At 43.9% G+C, this 23,008-nt stretch overlaps 1 protein-coding gene across 1 annotated transcript in view; it reads left to right on the top strand.

Annotated features, from left to right (window-relative positions):
• Positions 1-22,564, top strand: part of DCDC2 (doublecortin domain containing 2) — a 147,260-nt gene extending 124,696 nt beyond the window's left edge. The window contains exons 8-10 of the mRNA XM_028107558.2: positions 566-666; positions 18,664-18,966; positions 22,460-22,564. Of these exons, the coding sequence (XP_027963359.1) occupies positions 566-666; positions 18,664-18,966; positions 22,460-22,564 (509 nt within the window). The remainder of the gene's footprint in view (positions 1-565; positions 667-18,663; positions 18,967-22,459) is intronic.
• The last annotated feature ends 444 nt before the right edge of the window (positions 22,565-23,008 follow it).

The following is a 23,008-nucleotide window of genomic DNA, read 5'->3' as shown; positions in this document are numbered from 1 at the left end:
TGAAAATCCTGTGGAAATCCGCAAACTAAAAGACTGATTTGTGTGAGACCGAGAATCAATGATTCTGTTGCAGGAAAAAAAAATATATTTTTTTTATTATTGCTCCAAATAGAATTATGCCAACACACTATATTCAGTGCCTGGCATTCTCGTGGGAAAGAAGAACCTCTAAAACTAGTATTTTTGGGCAACAAGCATCATCACTGTTTTGTGGATAGGAGTGGGGAGCAGGTAACAGGTGTGAGGTCCTTTCTATGTAAATACCTCTACAGGGGTGTGTTATTAGACCCGCAGCCTGAGGGTGAGGAGTCTGGGACACAGCTCTGCTCTGCTCAGTCAGCCTTGTGTCCACCACTGACCCTCTTCCCTGTGAAAATGCAGAAATGTGTGTGTGGCGGAGGGGGTGGGGAGGGAGGGCTGCAAAAACCCTATCAGTACGAAGGGAAGCAAAATACCTATTAAGCAGCATTATCTTCATTAGGTATTTGATTGCAGTTTCAACATTCAGCCACATGATGTCACCATTGGATTTTGATTTTCACTGTGCATTTGTCTCCAATAATAGATGAAGGCGTTTTCAAAGCTGGAGCAGAGAGGTCTGAGACACGGGGGGCAGCAGAAGTCCAAGAAGATGAAGACACTCAAGTTGAGATCCCAGTTGACCAGGTAGTCGCCATGTTTTTAAAAATATGCATAAACTAATGACCACTTTTTTCTTTCAATTTTTGTGTTATCTGCTCCAGGCTGTTCCTCCGAGTAGGCTGGTTAGACCCTCTCAGGTGCTGGGTGGTCGAATGACCCACAACACACCCTCAGGTCTTCCTAGCAGTCCTACAAAGAATAGCCATTTGAGTTGTCTTTTTTTAATTTTACGTTTTTAAATAATGTTGATGTAACTTTAATAAATAGCATGGAAGAGTAAGGTGGATTGGGTAAGCCAGGAGATGCAAAGAGGGAGAAAGTTTGATACAGAAAAAGCATATTGGCTGGGGGTTTTTATCTAGAAAAAAGGTCCTCCATTCAGAAAAACATTTTTTTTTTTTAAAACCTGTGATATTCTATCCTTTAGGGTCCTTGAAATTGTTGTGGTTGGAATTAATTTTTCATAGAAGAATTGCTTATGCGAGTACAGTGCGCGTTATTTGCTGTGTGTGTACTGATTTTCTTTTTCGGCCGACAGAACACGGTACTTGTAGGAGAGAGAACGAGAGTGAGGGTGTGAGCGTGTGTGTGTGTCCATGTGCTTATAGAAGGGATGAAGTAGTGCTAGTGTTGGTTAAATGATGCAAGAAATAAGTCAGTTAGGCTTTTTAATACGACTCAGCTGGATTTCTTACATTTCTGGATGGAGCATTGGCATCGAGGTAGGGAGGACAAAGTCATAACCGCAGGCTCGAGGGAATGGGAAGTCACTAGCAACTGTCACTTGTCCTCTGACTATTATGTGAGATTTCCCTTACAGAAAGCAAATTTCACAATCCAGCAAGTTCCATAGATGATCTTCTCAATTGTATTTGTCTTTAACAGCGTGGCAGCGAAATTGCTGCTTGATTATTCCACAGGCATTTCCCATAAGCATCGCCTTCCTGATGAAAAGCCTCATGTGTTAAAACTCACACAGATTTCAAAAATCCAATTTATTACCCAGGATTAGCCACAACTAATAATTTTTCATAAACTCCAGTTATGGGTATTTTTTTTTTCCTGAGGGAAAATGGAATTTTAAGTCTTCTGTGAAAGCTGTAATTAAATGTTACATTTGAAGACAAAGAAGAGTAATCATCATGGATGTAGAGCACCGAACAGCTGCCCAACACAAGACGAATTTATTCCAGAGTCAGAAGGCCAGATGATATCAGGACAGAATCAGACCGCGATTGCCACAAGAGAACTCTCTTTGTTAATCACTTAACAAGTTTCAAAACCTGTGATAGGGGCTTCATTACTCGTAAGTTTTGTGTCGCAGGAAGGGGAGCCGATAGAGGGAAGGAGCTGGTCTCTGACGCTACCTGAACAGCCTTGGCTAAGTGTTTGCAGAACTCCATTTCTCATTTGACTGGAGAGGGTTAGCTTATTAACATGCGAGCACGCAGAGACACTGGGTAAACAGACTGGCGAAAGCTGGGCAATGTCAACACACTGATGTCACTTCGAAGGAAATGAAACCCGGTAAAAAAAGGTCAGAACGCCTTTCTTCTTTGACCCTGTTGGTAGTACGGCTGGAATTGGCTGGTGCACGTGGTTGGTGAGAGATACTTACGGGGTCCAGTGTCAGAGTCACTCTCACTATGGCCTGCTGACCTTCTGCTCCCTGTCCTCAGCAGCTGTGTTATCAGTACTATGAAGAACCAAGTGAGGGTGTGGAGAAGTAAGCGTAAAGCTCCATGACAGTTAAGAACAACTCTGCAGCTGTACTCTATTGGTGCTTTTCACGAAGCAGTAGGTACTGTTTACTAAGTACCTCCCAAGTGCCAGGCACCGTACTAGGTACTTTTATCTCATGTAATTGTGATGACAGCCCTGAAACACAGGTCTTATCACGCCTGCGTTATGTAGGGAAAGAAAGTGAGCTCATGTAGGTGGACCTGCTTGTCCAAGCTTGTCCCATTATATAGAGAAGTTTGTATTTGAATGCAAGTCTGTCCAGTTTCAAATTGTATGAGTGATCTGCGGAAAGAGTATTAGATGCCAAAAATAAAAACAAAAACCCCAAACCCCAAAAAGCCAATTATCAGCTTAAGGAAGGAAAAACATTCCTGCACAGGAAAGGAAATGTAGTCGTCATATACTACTTGGCTCAGCTATGAATGACACTTACGTACACCCCCTTTCGGGCCATACCCAGTTAATTTCTTGGGACTGATTCCCTATCATCTCAATGGTTCATGTTATAATTTTAGTCAAAGGGCCACGGGCAAGGGCATGTGTGTGTGTGTGTGTGTGTGTGTGTGTGTGTGTGTGTGTGTGTGTGTGTGCGCGCGCGCGCGCACAAATATCATGTGTAATCGGCCAAGTAATGTATCTATGCCTGAATAACAGATCAAGTTTTAGAAGTAAATATTGCCGGGAGCCAATTCTCCATGGATCTCTTGTGTTTTTGCATATCTTATGAGCAGAGGGACAGATTGCCTTTGTTCTGGACTATCTTTTCTGGTTTTTTTTTTTTTTTTTTGCTTTGGATTATCTTTTGAATAAGCTCAGAAGACAGACATAGTGACTTCCTCCGGAACAATCATTCTCAACTCGAGGGCAGCCTTGCCTCTGAGGGATGTTTGGCAGTTTCTGGGGACATTTTTTGATTGTTGTAACTGAGGGAGTACTCCTGGCAGCTGGTGGGAAGTGGCCAGGGATGCTGCTAAATATCCGGTAATGCACACGACAGCCCTCAACAACAAAACGTTATTCAGCCCAAAATGTTAATAGGACTGAGATGAGAACCCTTGGCATGGAGAAAAGGCCAGGTTTGTTTATTGTCCAGTGTCATAAGGATAATGTCTTCCTGCGGTGCAGGGCCAGTGAGGTTTAGTATCCATTATAAAAGATATGGTGCCATCAAACTGTATGCTCAGAACTAGTCAAAATTGGGGGTGCCTGGGTGGCGCAGTTGGTTAAGCATCCAACTCTTGGTGTCTGCTCCGATCGTGATCTCAGGGTCATGGGATCGAGCCCTGTGTCAGGCTCGTGGAGTCTGCTTAAGACTCTCTCCTTCTCCCCCTGCCCTTCTCACCCCTGCACGCAGGCATTCTCTCCCTTTAAAGTAAAGGAACAAATACAAAAAAGAAACTAGTCAAAATTGTAAATGTTATGTGTATTTTAGCACAATAGAAGTATTTGGAAAAAGAAGATTGGGTTCTTTCCCTGGATTGTAAGCTGCCATTTGTATCACCTGGCCCCCCTTCCCATTGCCCTGTGGGAATGGGGCCTCAGGGAGTGGGTGCCCATGGTGATACTCTGGCTACCGCTATTGTTGTGAGCAATAAAATTCTTTGTCTCTCACCCAGGAGTCTCATGTCTTCTGCCACGTCTCTGAAATCACGGCAGGCTAGTGAGTAAGCTTGTAAGTAGGGTAAAATTTCAGACCTTCCAGAGTCCTTGCCTCTGCTGCATGGTGTTGGTGTGTTTAAGTGTGTAAATGCGGACTCATTCCAGCCAAGAACATGGCTGAACTCTTCCCAACGTTCAGACTCTTGTCATTTTTTCTTTTTTAGACAATCCTGTATCTAAGACTACTTCCAAACCCACGGGGAAACTGAAGAATGGCATGTTTTTTGAAATGTATTTGGGGAGAATAAATATCTTTTCTCAGGAGAGAGTTTAAGTCTAACAAGAATAAAGTATTCTTTTAAAAATTAGGTTTTTTTTTTTTTTTTTTTTTTTGCATGCACACTCCAAATCAGTCTGGTTCCTCATAAGCAGGAGAACAAGTGTGTGATTAGCCAGTACCTGTGCTTACACTTTGGCATGGGTGACTCATGTATCACTTCTAAGGTGATGCTTTTCCAAGCTAAGGAGGCAAGAAAGTTAAGTAAAAGTAAAGTGCCTCTAGTAAGTAAGGATCAGGCTGGAGAACCCACCATCTCAGAAGCCCTAGCAAACAAATACCTATAAAATAGGCAAAAAAGAAGTTATATTTGGATTTTGTTAAATTGGAGAGAAGAGAGCAGAATATGGGGATAGTAAGTTACGAGGGTTTCGGATTATTTTATAGCTCTCTTCATCCATTTGTAGTTGATTTTGAATAGTAAAATAATGAGAATTACAAGATGTTTTTATGTTAAGTAGTTTCATCAAATGGCATTTAAGCTGTGTCATGATCACTGGAGCAGAGAAAGCTTTTTTTTTTAAATTGGAGGTTGTGTTATATACTCTTCTTCCTTGTTTGTTTAAAACTTAATTAATCATTAATAAAGTTACACATACAATATTTTTTAAGGTTTAACGAAGATTACAACAAAAGTAGCAACCACGTGCCTCACCCCTCCCCACCTGGATTCCTGGACCACAGAGAGAACCCGTTTGAACCGGTTCAGCTCTTTCTCATAGAAGACACCACTATATTTCTAAACCATACATCCTTTCCCTCCCTTCCATTTTAATACCTCTGAAATCTTTGGGTCTTACGAGTGATTGCGTGTCATGGTCTAATTGGCTTTTTTTTTTTTTAATTCTGGGAGGTACATAAACTAATGGAGATCCTTTTAAATAGGTGACATTTCAAATTTGATAAAATAACTTTCTTGATTTTAGTTTTCAGATTTAGATACGATTAACTTTATCTCTAATGACTGTGCAAGGTGGTTGGTTAAATCTCTTACCGACTCTTCTCCCCCACCCCCCAATAAGGCCACACGCACACAAACACAGACATACACGACTCTCTTCTTCTTTCATTCCATCCTCATTTTATGATGATTTTTGGCCGAGTCAGCATTTAATCTCTATGTTATTTTTACTACATCAGGCTTATAGTTAGTTGAGCCACAGAGTGGACTCCGATTACATTCCCTTTCTTGCATAACACTCTTTTCCTCCTTCCTATTTTAGTAATTGCCTTTTTTAATTCATTGGCTTAGTTTTCTGTGTAGGTGTTACCAAGCCGTCTCTAAACTCTGCCAGGCGGTGGGTTTTCTCTTGGCGTGCGCAGGCGTGTGCAGTGATGATGACATTTCACCTTCAGCTTTTTCTCAGACACATCAGTCATCGGCCTCAGGCTGGTTAGGTGTTCTCTGGATCTGCTGTTTAGAGTTATCCTGGGATTTTTCTTGACCATCATTTTGGGAATTTCCTTCACTTCTTCAGGGTTTGGATCTCCTTTCCCTTGGATTCCACATCTTCCTCTTTCTTGGTCACACCTTCCTTTGTTGTGGAATTCACCCCGAGTGGCCTTCTGGGAAGCACACTGTGGTTGAGACTTTACAGGTCTGCACATGTCTTTTTTTTTCTACTCAAACTTGATCATAGGTATGGCTAAGTATAACATTTGAGGTGAAATAATGATTTCTCATTATTTTGAAGCCACTCCTCAGTTGTCCTTTCCATCCAGAAGGGCAGGTGGGAAGTTTGATGCCATTCTGTTTCCTGAAACTTTGTAAATAATCTTTTTTCCCCTCTTTGGAAGCTTTTAGGGCCTTGTCTTTGTGTCTGGTGTTCTGAAAATTTCCAGTTATGTGCCTTGGCGCAGCTCTTTTTGCTTACTGGACTGGGTACTCAGTGGGCTTTTTTTTTTGTTTGTTTTTAAAGATTTTATTTATTAGAGAAAGAGAAAAGGAGTAGGGGGAGGGGCTGGGGGACAAGCAAACTCCCTTCTGAGTGGGGAGCCCAACGCATGGCCCAATCCAGGACCCCAAGATCATGACCCGAACCAAAGTCAGATGTCTAACTGACTGAGCCACCCAGGCACCCCTCTCAATGGGCTTTTTAATTTTGGGAATGTTTATTTCACAGTCCTGGAAAAAAATTATTGAACTATCTCTTTAACAGTTTCCTTTTCCCCACTCCTCTCTTTCTGGAACTCCAAATATTTGGATATAGACCTTCTTAGACTGACCTTCCACTTATCTCTCCTGTGTTCCATCTCTATAAATCTTTTACTGTTTTCTCAACATCTTTTTTTTATTATGTTATGTTAATCACCAGACATTACATCTTTTAAAATCAAAAATCCTCAGCATTTATCTTCCATCTATTGATTTTTCTCTTGTCATCACATTTTTAATTTCTAAGAACTCTTTCATATTCTCTGAATGTTCATTTTTGTAGTCTCCTATTCTTGTTTTATGGATGTGATATCTTCCTTTATATCTCCAAGGATTCATCTGTTATTTTAAACGTTCTCTTCCTGCAATATCTCTTGTTTCTTCTGAGTTTCTCTTTCTTTCTAGGTTTTGATCTCTGTCTCCATGTTAGAGGTGTTCTTTGGCTGTCTGGTTAGATTTTTTTTTTTTTTTAATGGGCATATATCTGACATAGAGCATTGTATAAATTTAAGGTGTATGGTTAGATTTTAGGGTGAAATGTTAGGGAAATTCTGTATGCATAGGTTCAGCTCCTCAGGTTGGGGGCGTTTCACTGTAGAGTGATTGGTTTTCGCCATTTAATTGGCAGATCTCCATTTTTCTTTGTTCTTTTGGGTTGGTCTATTTCCTTTGAATGGAATCTTTTGGGTGTCAGCCTGACTGTGAGCATTGGGGGATCTGACTGTGGGACGGTGGCTTGAGGATCTTGCTGTTAGGTAAAGAGATTTATTCTTCTCAGTTTCAGTATGGTGCCCATGGTGCTCTTGTTCTCAGCTGTGCTGAGTCTGCTCCCCTGTAGTGCAACATCTTTAGAGAGGAAACCTCCTGTATTTCTCAGGGGTAGGGCCAGGGGATCTTGGGAGTCGGTGCACTTCTTTTAAAGACTCTAAGCCAGTCCCCCTATTTTTAGGTACACCTACACCCCTTTTTCCAGAGATAGATGGTGCCACCAGTCCCTCAGCTTTCTGTAGGTCCTTCAGCGGGCAGAGGTCTGCTTCTTGGCTTCTCCTCCTACAGGAGGAAATTTTAGCAGCATCAGTTCTGCTCTTACTGGCCCCACATCCATTGGTTTTACTGTTTCCCAAATTTTGTGGCTGTTATTTCCTTTCCAGGCCTCTGTGCCCTTACAGGTTCACCTTTTTTAAAAAATTGCCTTTACTGACAATTTGGAGGGACGTCAGAAGGGACTAAGTGAAAAAAAAAAAACCCGCAAAAACTCACATTTGTTCAACTTGCTGTATTTAACCAGAAATCACTTCCACACTAATTCATCACAGGGGAAATAAACTGTTTTTATAGAATCTCCAATAATGATGAGAAACTGGCAGCCTGTGACCAAATCTCCTACAAGAGATTCTTCTTTGGCTGGCACAGGGCTTACAGAATCTCCTTAGTAGCCTGGGTACTCTTCAGTGCACCCCCGACTGCAGCACGGCGTGTTACGAACACCGCTCCTGGATTACACACTTCTGTCATTTGCCCAGCTCCCAGGGGCATTTGAGCTTGTGATTATTTGTCTACACATATAGAACATAATGCCACTAAAAAAAAAAAAATCTGTAGTCGGGGCACCTGGGTGACTCAGTCATTTGAGCATCTGCCTTCAGCTCCGGTCATGATCTCAGGGTCCTGGGATGGAGCCCCGCGTCGGGCTCCTTGCTCAGCGGGGAGTCTGCTTTTCCCTCTCCCTCTGCTCCTCCCCCTGCTGGTGCTCTCTCTCTCAAATAAATAAATAAAATCTTAAAAAAAAAATCTGTAGTCTAACCAGAAATGAGAGGTTTGAAATCTCAATATGCCCATTGACACAGTCCTGTTCTCCGTGCCCTCACGTGGTCTCACCACTTACCCGACCTGCTGCTTATGGGGAATTGGCTGCCACTTGCAGTTTCTGCTAGGACAGGCGAGCTGGATGGAGAGCTTCTCTCCGTTACTTTTTCATGTGTAATAAAAGACACAGAAAGGTAAAGGGGGCTGCTTTTTCTGACCAGACCCGTAGGTCTACTTCCATGGAATGGATTTGTGAAAATAAGAATTATAAGATGTTTAAAACCAGAAGGGATGTGGGTGCAAACTCCTTAATTTGCCATTGAAGACACAAAGCCCTATCTTCCCACAGACCACAGCCTGTTGAAGAGGTTCTCTCCGAACACCTCAAGGAAGGGCACTGCGGGGGTGGGGGGGGGGCGCTTAGGGACTTCTAGTTTTCCCACAGACAGCAACACATCCCATCTGTGTGGAGCGCTCCTCGGCTGTCACTGCCTTCATGGAACAATATCTCCAACAAACAATATCTCCACCATTCTTTCAAGTCCTACCCTCTCTGTGAACCGTGTTCGCGTTTGCTGCTGCAAGCCTCGCACACTGCTGCAGGAGTTGAGATACAGGTGACCTGGCTTCCTAATTTCCCCGTGCATCCTCAGCAAGGCTCTTTGTGACATCCCGTTTCCTGATTTCTGTTTACTTGATGGAAATGGTGTTAAACATTAAAATGTAGCCCTCGGGGGATTTCTGATGTGAGAGAAAATCAACATTTACTTCTAAAGTGAGAGAACTTAATGGGGATTTTTTTTTTTCTAATGGTGACTAAAATATTCTCATGCTATCTAAATATAAGTTTCAGTGTATTCTGTCTTCCTGGATGTCTCAGGAGCGTGGGGGGAGCTTTTTGGACCCAGGTGAGCCAGCTCTCAGCAGGTGGCTAGCCAGAGCCTCACTCTACTGTGTCCTTTCAGGGTCACACCTGTGAACATAAACCCCCCTTTTTTTGTAGGTCACGGTACTTCAAACCACATTTGAACCTTTTTATTTGTTTATTTTTCTTTTCCCTTCTGTGAAAGCTGAAAACAGGAAACGGTACTTTGCTATCATGAAAAATTGAAACTGATTATTTCCAAACACCTCATTCAACTTGGGTAGGAGATGACTTTAGTTTCCATGGCAACAGAAATAAAAACAAGTAGGGTGACTTCGGTGTCTGCAACACCAATGCCCGAACTCCACCCAGAGCCTAAAACAAACCCTCCCTCTTTCCCGAAGCACGAATGTAGTAAATGTTACATGAGAAGTGGACATGAGGTCGTCATTTTGTTCCTTGTTGGTGCTGATATCCGCTTCCTGGTGGAGTGGGTTTGGGGGACGGGGAAGTGACAGGTGGGATTGGGGAGGAGACACGGTGGTCAGGGAGGGTCCCTTGACGAGAAAGTTCTAACTTGCACCATTTTCTCAGATAGCCAGGGTCTTAAACCTTAACATATATTCCTCAGGGAACTTTGACGTAAATATAAGACAAATCAATGTTTACTGCTAAAGGGGGCGGGACATCAGCTCTGGTCTCTGTTTCGATGCCTTTCCCATTTCTAATTTTGGGCGCTGCTGTGACTGTCAAAGGTGTGATGTGAGTTTAAAGTGCAAGTCCTTCGAGCAGCCCCAGCTGTCCGTGAATACCATCCAAGTAATTGATGCCTTTGACATTTTGTGACTCATTTCCATATGATTTCCATATTCCATCTCCTTTCCTCTCACCACTCAGGAATCCCGAGTTAACCTTAGTCACCGCATGCATACTCTCTAGGAATCCTGAATACTTAGGGCCGTCCCTGCTAGGATGCAGCCAGCGCTAATAACTACCAGACCTTTCCTGACTTGCCATACAAATCAACCATTATCTCAGACTGTCTGTTACGAAGTAAATAGTAAGAAATGCATGTAAGCAAATGCAGGCAAAAGGCACTTGGAATACCAACACTGGTGTTATATTAAGGAGAAATGTGGAACCTTTCTAGTGGAACTTTGTAAGAGCAAATTTCTTGTGATAAATAATGTGCTTTTTTTTTTTTTTAAGAGGGAGAGTGGGGAGGGGCAGAGGGAGAGAGAGAATCTTAAGCAGACTCCCCACTGAACATGGAGCCCGATGCAGGGGCTCCATCTCACAACCCTGGGATCATGAGCTGAGCCAAAACCAAGAGTCAGATGCTCAACTGACTGAGCCACCCAGTCGCCCCTAAGTAACGTGCTTTTTGAAAGGTAAAAAAGTTCTCAGCTTTCTTATAAAAACTTGTATGTTTAAGGGTACATATTGTCTATAATTGTACATATATGTGCAACATGTCTGTTACTCTAGCCTTGCTGTGGATGTTCCTGATGTCAGAGAGACCACGAGGCTGGAATCGTTTGAGTGACTTCTGCGATCCTTGTTGTTCTATTAACATACATCGGTTTAGTGAGTGTCATGGAGAAGGTCTAATGAATGCCCTTTCTTGACTCCAGCGAAGCATGGGAATTGTGCGTTATACAGGACATAGGATTCCACAGTTCCTCGTAGGCATCAGCTAGTCCTGAGATTTTAGGATGGATGTGCTGTTTGGAGAAATGATTCCTACCCGAAAACTGGTTCTCTTAAAATTTTAGTCACAAGTTGGCTAAAATTTGAGGTAAATGAAGGAAGAAGGTAAATCCCCTTCTTCAGGGGAGAAGACTTGAAGCATAGGTAAAAGCATCTTCCTGATTTGTTGCCTTTGCTCATGCTGTGTCTCCTTTCTGTAACATGACTCTTAATAAAGAATGGCAGTGTGACATAATTGGAATAAATCTTGTAGAATTGTCTTTATGGCTAAACAACATTCTGTCGACAGTCAATCCTATTTTCTCCCAGCTTTCAATAAAATTGGTGTTTTTTTAACATAAAAAATACTATTTTCACTTCAAAAGGCACTATTACATGCAACCAATGAATCATTGAACACTACACCAAAAACCAATGATATGTTGGCTAATTGAATTTAAATTAAAAATAAAAAAGAGGTACTATTTCAAGGTACTATTTACAATTAGAAATTTTAACCAAAAATGCCTTCCCAAAGTGGTGTATTTCTGACCATATTGTGACCAGGTACCTGGAGAGTGCCCAGGAAATGGGAGCCTTGTCACCGTCATCTGTCCCGTCCCAAAGGCGCATATTGCACTGGTTTTTGCCTGTAGGATGCGTATTTGTGTTTAAGTCAGGACAAGGACAATATAATACCATGGTAAATGTGGTGTTGGATACAAAGATGAATAAGAAAGAGCTGTTGCTTCTAGAACCTTCCAGAGGGCCTCTGTAGAGCCCCATTTTCCCCACAGTCATTCCAAATATCATTCAAGGAATCTTTGCCCACTATTTTCGTATCACGTAAATAGCAAATAATCGCACACCGTGGGTACAGTGTACTGAGGAGATCTGACAGGTCTCATGAGAGCACAGGTAAGGCATGCTGGCTGCTTGAGGGAGCAGCCATAGATCTTGTGCAGGAACCCCTCTTGCTTGGGTAGGCACACGGTTTCTCGGGATCACCTGCGAACTGGCTTCTGCCAGGTGGAGGGGCGAGGTCTCGCATGGGAGCTCTGCTTCCTTATCTGCAGGAGGGACCCTGTGATTGGACCTGGCGAAAAGGATTTTTTTTCCTTCCTGTTTCTCTTCCTCCTCCCTCACCTCCCTCAAGATTAATTGCCCTTCTTTAGTCTTACCTTTTCCTTTGGGATCCCTGCTCCTCCCTCCCCAGACCCCCCAGCCCCTCCCTTTGGCTTTGTGTCTACTCTTTTCTACCTAAATTATTAACGTTATCAGGATCTTTGTAGGGTTCTCTGAGGTTGTGAATGTCTTAATGAAAGTGATGAGCATGGATTTGACAACTGTTTGAGAAAAGATGTGACCTTGGAATCTGATTGTGAGGAACAGCTGCTTATTACTGTGGCATTTAATCAAACTGTTAAGCTTTATTCATGAAATTTCAAGGACCAGATAATGGTCAGCGTCCTAAATATGTAAAAATTTTTATCAATCTGCCCCGATCTATGGATTTTGAAGAAGCAGAAAGAAGTGAACCAACTCAAGCTCTGGAACTAACTGAGGATGATATTAAAGAAGATGGCATTGTCCCACTTCGTTAAGTTTCAGAATGTTAACAGTGTAACTATTTGTTCAGTCCAATCAAGGTGAAGAAGAAACAACAAGAATTTCGTATTTTAATTTTATTGGTACTCCAGTCCAGGCAACAAATATGAATGACTGAGGTGGGGGCAGAACGTGGGCTCTGTGCACACGAGCCTTGCTCCCGGACTTGACGCTGGTGCCTGGCTAGCTGGGACTGTCCCCGCACCCCGGGCATAGGGCAGGTCCAGCTAAATGCACAGAGTCTGAGAACTACTTGGGGATTTTGAGAAATGACATAGTTGTAAAGATTTTGCTGGGGGGGGGCGGGCTAGGAATATTTTTCTAGCACTTTCTGTTTTTTAATTCTTTTTTTAAATAGAATCAATTTTTTCTTTTTTCTTTTTAAAGATCTTATTTCTTTATTGGATAGAGAGAGAGAGAGAGAGAGAGTGAGAGAGGGAACACAGGCAGGGGGAGGGGGAGAGGGAGAAGCGGGCTTCCCGTGGAGCAGGGAGCCCGATGCGGGGCTCGATCCCAGGACCCTGGGACCATGACCTGAGCCAAAGGCAGACGCTTAATGGACTGAGCCCCCCAGGCGCCCCTCTGTATTTTAATTCTAAGTAAGCTGCTCGTCTCAGCTCTATTTGTTAGTTCATTCACTCAGCTCTCTCAGTCATCGGGCACCACCAGTGACTTTCTACCAGGAGGCACTGGACATTTTGTGAAGGGAAGCTTCTTACACCTGAGACAAGGGAGGCGTCTGGCTGGAGTATCATCGCAGAATAAAGCAGGGTGATAACCAGAGGTTGGTTCCTCAGTTAGGCGGCATGTTCTGTGGGCGCCTTAGCAGATACAGAGAGGTGGCCACATAGCTCTACCTGGTGGTCAGGGGCTGGGGCACACAGATTCGTTAAAAGTTGAAGCAGAGGGGCACCTGGGTGGCTCGGTTGGTCAGGCGTCCGGCTCTTGATTCCATCTCAGGTCACGATCACAGGGTCCTCCTGGGACTGAGCCCTGCGATGGGCTCTGTGCTGGGTGTGGAGCCTGCTTAAGATTCCCCCTTCCCCCCCTTCGGCCCTCCCCTCCCGCTCGTGATCACACTCCCTTCCTCTTTCTCTCTCCAAAAAAAAAAAAAAAAAGAAAGAAAGAAAGAAAGAAAGAAAGAAAGAAAACATAATAAATTAAAGATTCTCCTAACATACAACTGTTAACCATTCTTAGATATACAGATATGTGGCCCTTACAACATTCACAGTGTTGTTCCACGGTTACCTTGTCTAGTTTCAGGGCATTTTCCATCTCCCCAAAAGGAAACCCCATGCCTATTTTTTTTTAAGATTTATTTATTTATTTGAAGGAGAGAGAGAGAGAGCAAGTGCACGAGCAGGGGCAGAGGCAGAGGGAGAGGGAGAGGGAGAGGGAGAAGCATGCTCCCGGCTGAGCAAGGAGCCTGACACGGGGCTCAATCCCAGGACCCCGAGATCATGACCTGATCTGAAACCCAGGAGTCAGACACTCAACCGACTGAGCCACCCAGGCACCCCGAAACCTCCTGCCTGTTAAGCAGCCTTTCCCCATTCTCCCTTCTCCTCAAGCCTGGCAACCACGAATCCGCTTTCTTTCTTTATAGTTTGACCTATTCTGAATGTTTTGTGGAAATGAAATCATACAATAAGTGACTTTCTGTGTCTGACTTTGCGTGGAGCTAACTCACAGCCTGCCCCCCAGGGAAGAGCTGTTCTAGCTGTGAGGGGAGATCCCAAGGCCCTTTAAGAACGGCGTTCACCTGAGTGGACTCTGCTCTGGGGGCGTCCCGCTGCCTGGGCCGAAGGTCAGGTCAGCGTGGTGTGAGGGGCACCGGCCTCCTCCCGGAGAGTCTCTCTGCAGCAAGAGAAGGAGGGCGAGGATTGAGGGAGTGTGCAGCTTGCTGAATTTCCCTCCTGTCTTCCTCCCGGCGTGGACCCCCACTGTCCCGTGGAAGGGGTGTTCCTTTGCTTCTCTGCAGGTCCTCACCATTGTATAGATTTTTTCTGTGTGTGTGTGTGTGTGTGTGTGTGTGTGTGTGTGTGTTTATGGGTGTGAAACCCAGTGTTCCTTCCTGGGATGATTTGATTGATGTATGCACTGGAAACATCTTTAATAATTTAATGCCTGCTTCAAAGGAGATTACACCAAAAAGCACATTGCTTTTCATTTATTCATTACAGATCCGTCATAGCAGAATTTTTTTTTTTTTTTTTGGCCTGAGTTGTAGTGTCGTAGTAATAATAAATTGTGTTCTACACTGTGGATATTTTGAAGCATTATAAACCTTTAAACTCCTGTTACTGTCTTACTTAAATTGATCCAGTTGGTAGCGTAGCACCTTAATCTTGCATTTCGTAAAGCTGAGCTAACCCGATGCGGCTTCCTGTGATGACAGTGAGGTAACCATGGTGGGAAAGCGTAACAGAATGAATGGGATGCAAGAGTAATACTGCGGGGCGCCTGGGTGGCTCAGATGGTTAAGCATCTGCCTTCGGCTCAGGTCATGATCCCAGGGTCCTGGGATCGAGTCCCGCATCGGGCTTCCTGCTCCTTGGGAGCCTGCTTCTCTCTCTCTCTCTCCCTCTGTCTCTCATGAATAAATAAAGAAAATCTTAAAAAAAAAAAAAAAGAGTAATACTGCGTGTGTGCGGCGGCGCCCACAGTGGTGGGGAGAACAGAGCCTGCATTCAGGGCTGGGCGACTCCCTTCTTGGAGAGAGGTTAGGGTCTGTCCCAGCTGCCTGCCTGAAAAGAAGAAAAAAAATGTATATGTGTTTGGGAATTGGGAGTGAAGAAAAAGCGTACAAGGAGAAACACAAAACTAAAATCTAAAAGCCAACTCATACGTTTTGCCACATTTCGGTATACGTCCAGATTTCAGGAAAGGAAAATAGACTTCTGTTGACGCAGAAGTAGCCACCTTACCAGACGTTAGCATGTTCTTGTAATAGGTTCTCAGAGAGACAAGAAACAGATAGATCGACATTCCTAAATGATCGCAGTAAATTTGGGGTTTTCTCTGTTATTGTCATTCAGTGTTTTTTATTATAAAATTCTGTATAACTTCTTTTTAAAACCAAAACCGAATGTTGCTCCAAATAGGGCGAGTTTAGGTAACACTAACAGTTTCTAGCAGGGTGATATACAATTATCCAATTCTCAGAAATAATCTAAAAAGAACTCTGCTCCTGTTGGCCGTCAGTGCTGTAGTATTTCTGGAGTTTTGTTATGTAATGCTTTGGGGACTCTGCCTAGCCATCTTTATAACGTTCCCTCGCTGGATCACACCAGAAGTCTTTAATAGAAATCCAGAAATGTTTTGTTCTCAGGTCGGTAATTCTTTCAGCGTTAAAAGAAATGCTGCATATTGCGGAGTCACACCTTTTCCAGCCGTTGAATGGACATTCGAGTGTGCTTGCCGCGGTGACTATGTGAAGTAGAAGCTTCTCGTGGTATTTCTTTAAGGAAGGACACCAGGACTTGGGGGCAAACTCTCGCCTGGGGTTCAAATCCTTGCCTTGCGGTGGTCGCCGCCGCGTGATGCTGAAGGTGTTGCGCGGTTTCTCCTTTTCCTGATGTGTGTGCGGGACATAAGAGGCGTACTTTTGCAGGGTTGCTGGGAGGGTTTCACGGAATGATGAGCACGTAAGCGCAGAGCATGACACTCAGCACCGATGGGAGCTGGGGGCTCCGTGGATGGACCCCACCTGCACACAGCATTCCCGCAGGCTTGCATCGGTTGCCATGACCAAGACCAGGTGGCAGGCTGCCATGCCCACCACGAGAGGTGCCTTTCCTGACCCACGTGCTGGGCACTTCTCTGCGTGGGCCATGTTACAATGTGCCCTGTGACCGCCCAGCTCTGAGCTCCTTGGTTCTTGTTCTGTTTGTCTCTGAATGCCCAGCATCCAGAGTCCCGCTCAGCACAGATGGGTACTCCAGGCCTATTCATGAATCGCAGTGACCGCGCCTTCCACGTGTCTTTTAGGGCCGCACAGTGAGTCTCCCCCACGTCCTTCAGAGTCCCTAAGAAAGGAGCTTGTGGTCTCTGGGCTTGAGACCCACCCCCCCCCCCCCCGGCCTTTGCTTGGCCTCTCATGACATGTGAGTAGGAAGCCGCCCACAGTGATTCTGAGTCGGCTCCCTGTTCTAGCTCTTTCCCATCTGCGGTCCCCTCTCTGCCCTAGGGTCCAATTGAGGAAGCCCCCCTCAAAGGCCTTGCTGCTCAGGGGTGCATCCACACCACCTTTGGCCCCGGACATTTCCTCTCCCCTGCTTTCATGGGGACAGCGCGCATCTTCTTGCTCAGCGGACTCTTCCTTGGCTTATGAGCGTTCTCTGTAGAGACAGTGGGACAGCGGTGTGGGCATGTGAGCATGCTGCTTTTCCTCTTGGAAATTGGAAAAATCACCTTCATTCATTTCAGTCTTATACATCCTTCCCAAGCATTGTAGCCTCCAATTCATAAATCTTTGTCTTTTCTCTTAGCTCCATCTGGCAGACCCACCCCCTGACATGCTCATTTCTGTCCAGCATTTGGCCTTCCCAAGGATCTCACCCTGGGCAGCAAGCTTAGGGATTGCAGGGGCCCCACACTGTTTGACGTTAAGCATCCAAATGGAAATGTGGAAGACCCAGGCTCACTTGTACTATGATTTAAGCTGCATGATGGCAAACACCATGGTTATTGGACTATCTTAAGAACAACTAATTTTTTTCTTTCATTTTTTTTTTTTTTAAAGTGTATCTTTGATACCATGCGGTCAAAACTGAGACTCTACTTTGGCAGAATATAAGACTTCACGGTTCAACTCTTTTCCTCTTCAAAATAATGTTGTGTGGAGTTTTGCCCTGAACTTTTGCTTCCACTCTGTTTTGTTTCTTTTTTTTCTTTTTTCTTTACTTCCAAAAATGGAGAGTATTACGTTAACTTTTACAAGAAGACCATTAAGACCTCATAACAAGCATTTGAACAGTTTGAGGAGAATGGACTTCCAGAGCTGGAAGGGGGGATGGTCAGGGTGAATTGCATCTGAGACCTTCATTTTACGGGTGCTGGAGGACCATGTGACCTGTCCAGTGTCAACCAGAAAGAGGCAGGTCTAGGGTCCTAACTTAGAATAAATCCTGTGTTCTTTCTATACTATACTTTAAAAGAAAAGCTGTTATTTTATTGCAGGCAGTAAAAAATCTAAGGGCTCCGGGACAGAGTATGTCCTACAAATGGGAAGCGACTCTAGTGTTTTCTTAGGATGTGATGTGCCAGGTACAGTGGTAGGCACTGCATGTAACTTCTCTCATTCATTCCCCCCCCTGGATGTTTTATTATATTCTCATGTTACAAGTGGGCACTCTTCTTATGTGACAAGCAGTGAGGTGACAGCCAGTAAGTGCCTGGTCAGGGCTTGAACCCGGGTTATTCTCCAAAGTCTTGGTTCTGGAAGTCGGCCTTCTGCTGTCTCTTAAATCAGATTTACATGTATCCAAATAACTTGGAAAATGCCTAATTTGAGCTCATAAATTCTTGAGCACTTCTCATTTTTATAGAAAGGACGTAGAGTTTCTTGGCCTTGGACCTGCACGACCGTGTTTGTGTTCTGAGATATAGTGTGAGCCCCCAGGCATTGTGTGGGCAGCGGTCCACCTTTGGTCCTAGAAAGCCTGGCTTCACGCCCTGGTACCACCACCATTGCCCTCTTTCTGTATTTAGAGAGCTAAATATGCCCGAGGCAGTCGCGATGAGGAGGATGACTTCTCCACAGAGACTTTTTTTTTAACCTCCTCCCCTGGGCCGGACGCTCCGCTCTATATTGGCCAAAGGCCCTGCAGTCTGGCTTCGTCTCTGCCACGGGGCTTATGAGCACTGGTCCTGGAGTCACACACCTTGGTCCAGGCCTGGCTGTCCACGTCCGTACAGCGGGATCTTGGGCTAGATACTTGGTCTCTTTGTACCTTAGTTTTCTCACCGGTAAAAGGGGAATAATACCAACCTCACGGGATTGTTGTGAGGAGCAAAGGAGGAAAAATCCTTGTGAAGAGTGGCATTCAGTAGGTGCTCAGGAAAGGTTAGCACATTATCTGCTGCAGAGCACTCTGCACGTGTGAGGAAGTTTTACGTGACTGTAGGATAATCATCATCACGTTGTTATAACGTGCAGTGGAAAATCTCTGTTGCCCTGCTTGCTTTTATCCATTGTTCATTCTGACCCACCAGAGGCCAGCGGAAATAGTAGATGAGGAAGAAGATGGAGAAAAAGCAAACAAGGATGCAGAGCAGAAAGAAGATTTTTCGGGAATGAATGGTGAAGTTGAAGAAGGAGGAGAGAAGGAGACTACAGATGCCTCTGAGCAAGTCGGGGGGCTCCCGGATCACAGTGAGGAGCCGGCGGCTCCCACCCGCGTTAACGGGGGCACCAATGAAGAAAATGGCGAGGAGCTGGATCAGGTTAATACTGAGCCTCAGGAGGCAGTGGATGAGGAAGTAAAGTCGCAAGGAGCTGGCAGTGGACAAGATGAGGTATTTCTATTGCTTTTGCTCACTTGTGTTCATGTGTGAATGTGTGTGTGGTGCACACGCCCATGCACTTAGGGAATTATTCAAGCACTTAAGAGTTACACTGGAACCACTTACTGTTGAGCAGGGAAGGACTCAATACCATTTACTTGACTATATTATTTCAGGCACTTAAAAGTACTGTCATCCATCTGTCAGAGAATCCACGCATTGTCCTGTCATCCACCCATCCGTCCACCCATCCACCCACTATCACCATCCCATCCACCCACTAATCACCCAGCCATCCATCCATCTGTCCATTCATCCATCCATCTACCCACCCACCCATCTACCCACTCACCTACCCAGCCATACACCCATCCACTCGTTCCCCATCCACTCATGCACCCACTCATCCACCCACTCATCCCCCATCTACCCATGTACCCACTCATCCACACATCCACCCACTCATAACCATTTCACCCATCTACCCACTCATCCACCCACCCATTCATCCATCCATCCACCCACCCATTCATCCATCCATCCACCCACCCTTTCATCCATCCATCCATCCATCCATCCATCCCTTATCTCATTCTACAGAGTTTGCAGAGGCTCCTGAGAATGTATATAACAAATATACACAAATACAAATAATTTAATATCAGGGAAGGTACAGATAAGAAATGAACATGAAGGCCATGAGATCTAGACGTGAAAGAAAGAATATCCCCTCTGTCATGGATGACTTCTTTGTACTCTGGAGATGTTAAAGTTTCACTTGTTTAGTTCACATTAAATGGATTGATTGAATTAAGCATTTGATGCACCAGGCACTTAATAAGATATGGTTCTATTTGTTATACAGAGAGGGTAAGGAATTACATGGTAAAGCCTCCTTCCTAGCCTGTTTTCCCACCAGGGGCCCTGCAGCAGGATAGTCTCACATGCAGGCATTCTTCCAGAGGATGGATGGTTAAACTAGAGACTGATGAATAGGCTCAAGTTCAACGTCATATTGTAAGAGGTAGCCACAGCCTTCTTCCCATCCTTGAGAATGAAGCCTTCCTGTCTATCCCTCTGGGCAGGGTCCACCTCCCTCAGGCTGTAACCTCTCAAGTGGGCCTTGCTGTCTTCATTCCTAGCACCCAGTGTCATGAGTGTGGTTTTCTTGATGATTTATTATTGACTCATCTGTTTTATTTTGCTTGGGGGGGGGAATCAAATTTAGTAATGGTAAAATAGCAAAACATTCTTGTGGCCAGTTTTTAATAACCAGCACAGAGTTGTCTGTAATCTGTTGTCTGTTTTATATGAAAACATTCTCAACATCTAAGTGAAAACACTCAATGTGTCTCCCATTTCATCTTTCCTCAAGGTGAGGGAATCACAGTTGTAGGCAGCCAGAAATTCCCCATATGCTATTCTACATTGTTACTGAAATTGAGCGAAAATTTGTATCCTGAAGTTGTTTGTAGCTAAAATTAGAAAAGGAAATCAGTCCATTACATGATTCCCTTTCCCTCAATAAGGAAACAAAATGAACTTCTCAAGGAATACACACACACACACACATACACACACACACACACACACACACTTTCTCAAGGGAAGCAAAATGGTTTATCTGGGGGTATCATCTGGAAAGCACAGTAACGTAGAGGACAATATCCTCGTTGTCATGATATGGTAACTACAAGAGTCGGCTTCATGAAGCCCTTTGTTACTGTTGCCTTTGATGAACGTCTACAGCATGAAATCAAAGTGCAGATCCTATGTGGGACCCCGGTCATAAGCTCCAAGTATGTACTCTTTCAGTGCTTTAGGTTTTAATTCAGTTTTATAACCTGAAACAGTTGTACAGAAATGAAGGGACTGCCTGTCTTCCATTCTGTAAATTTTATTTATTTATTTATTTATTTATTTATTTATTTATTTATTATTTTATTTTATTTTTTCCATTCTGTAAATTTAACGTTTAAAAATAGGCCTCTTATAAGAATCGGGTCTCAGTCAAGATCAAGGTCATATAATGTGAAGTACAGGTCTTCCGGGGATGTACTGATGGCGAATCTAAACTTGTGGGGTTGCAAATGAACAAGTACCTGCTATGTGATGAGTTAGGGATGTTAACCCTGCAAATGCCGAAGCAGAGCAGTCACCCACAGAGAGACTGAATCTTACTTGACTCTTCTCTCTTCTAATGGCAAGGCATCTTGTTTTCATTCTCCCTCCGTTGCTCATTTGGGGACATTTGAAGTGTATCAAACATGCAAAAAACAAGATCCATAGGAATCCTAAATTATACATTAAAAATTAACTTTTTCAAAAGGATCATTTACTTCTAGAACGACTAAGGGTTCAGTTTGTGGTGTAACATTTTGTGCCCTGTAGCTGTTCTTAGGCAGTGTGCTGGGATGACAGGAAGACAGCAGGGAACATGGGAGAAACATACCACAAGCGACCGACATTCATTGAGCTGGTGCTCTATTTGAGACATTTCATGAGATAACAATGTGAAATAAGAGTCCCAGTATTTTTTTTTTTTCCTTTTTAGAGCATAAATTATGGCCGTAGGGGCAGGGGCCTTGGAGCTAGTCTCCCTGTTCCCACTCGGGTGGCCCTTACGAGGGTCATGGAGCCTCCAGCCTTCCATGGAGCAGAGTTTGAAAACCAGCGAATTCCAATCCCATCCCCTTGGATTTCAGTCTCATGGGAGAAGGACACGTAAATGAGACAAGATCCTTGATACCATGAAAGAAGTCCGCGCACAGGGATGCACATGCCATTGGAGAAATCCTGCCTCTGTACTTGGTTTCCTTCCTGCCCTTATCTGTCTGATACTTGAGCGTACTTGGTACCATATTCACAAGGAATTTGTGAGCTCTAACTAACAGAAGAACAACTGGTATGGGGCTGGGTTAATGTGACATGAGGTAGAATTGCTGTACTTTTCTCTTTTCTCTGAAAATGCTGAAATGAAATGGTTAAATATGCTATTGAAAAGAAAAACTTAAAGTGAAATCAAGAAAAAGAAAATTGAGGGGCGCCTGGGTGGCTCAGTCGGTTAAGCGTCTGCCTTCGGCTCAGGTCATGATCCCAGGGTCCTGGGATCGAGTCCCACATGGGAGCTTGCTTCTCTCTCTGCTTCTTCCCCTGATTGTGCTCTCTCTCCTTTCTCGCTCTCTGACAATTTGAATAACATCTTTAAAAAAAAAAAGAAAAAGAAAAAGAAAAAAATTGAGAAAAATAAAGCCTGCAGCACGAGCAGTGAGTCTGTGCTCTTGTGGTCCCAGGTCGAGCTTTTGTGCAAGTAAGGTATTGAGGATGGCATGTCCACTGGGTCATGATCAACTAGAATACAAAAGGGACGGGCCCAAGGAACTATTTTTAGTTGAATATTTATATGATTACCTGAAATACGGAGTCATTTTTTTTTCCCTTCTGAATTTTATGACCTTTGGGACTAAAGAGCTAAATATCTTTGTTTTGGTATCTTTTCTTCCAGGCTGACTTAGACCCTCAAAGACCACCAAGACCAGAAGTAAAAATCACGAGTCCACAAGAAAATGAGAACAACGAACAAAACGAGGACTATGCTGTCGTAGCATAGATAATTTTTTAAAAAAGAGAGTGTATTGATTATCAGGAAAATGAAGGGTTATAATACTTGAATAATGAGGATTTAGTTACTGCTGAACATGGTGTGACAATATTGAATACTACCTATGGAATTCTAAGATTGGAGGCTTAATGGAAAGACTAGATAATTTTGAGTAGCTACTAGGGGAGAGTGGCTTCTTTTCATGGGATATATTTGTAAAAGTCATTTAGAAAAATTAAGTAAGAGGGATAGAGGGACAGTTGCTCGGGATGACAATTGGCCACTTGTCTTGGTAAGCGATGAAAAAGGTTAGGACCACACCTATTATAGACTTGTCTATAAATTTAGAAGTGAGGTTATTAGATGGAAGCTTATTCTAGAGCACTTATCTAGGAAGGCATAGAATTTTAAAGAGATGATAATAGGAAAGCATGTCCTTTTTTTTTTTAAAGC

This window comes from Eumetopias jubatus, unplaced genomic scaffold (genome assembly GCF_037043125.1).
Source record: "Eumetopias jubatus isolate StellerSeaLion01/CBP00866 unplaced genomic scaffold, mEumJub1_p1.0 scaffold_6, whole genome shotgun sequence".
NCBI lineage: Eukaryota > Metazoa > Chordata > Mammalia > Carnivora > Otariidae > Eumetopias > Eumetopias jubatus.
Note: the sequence above shows the minus strand (reverse complement) of the source record. Positions and strands in the feature narration are given on the sequence as shown.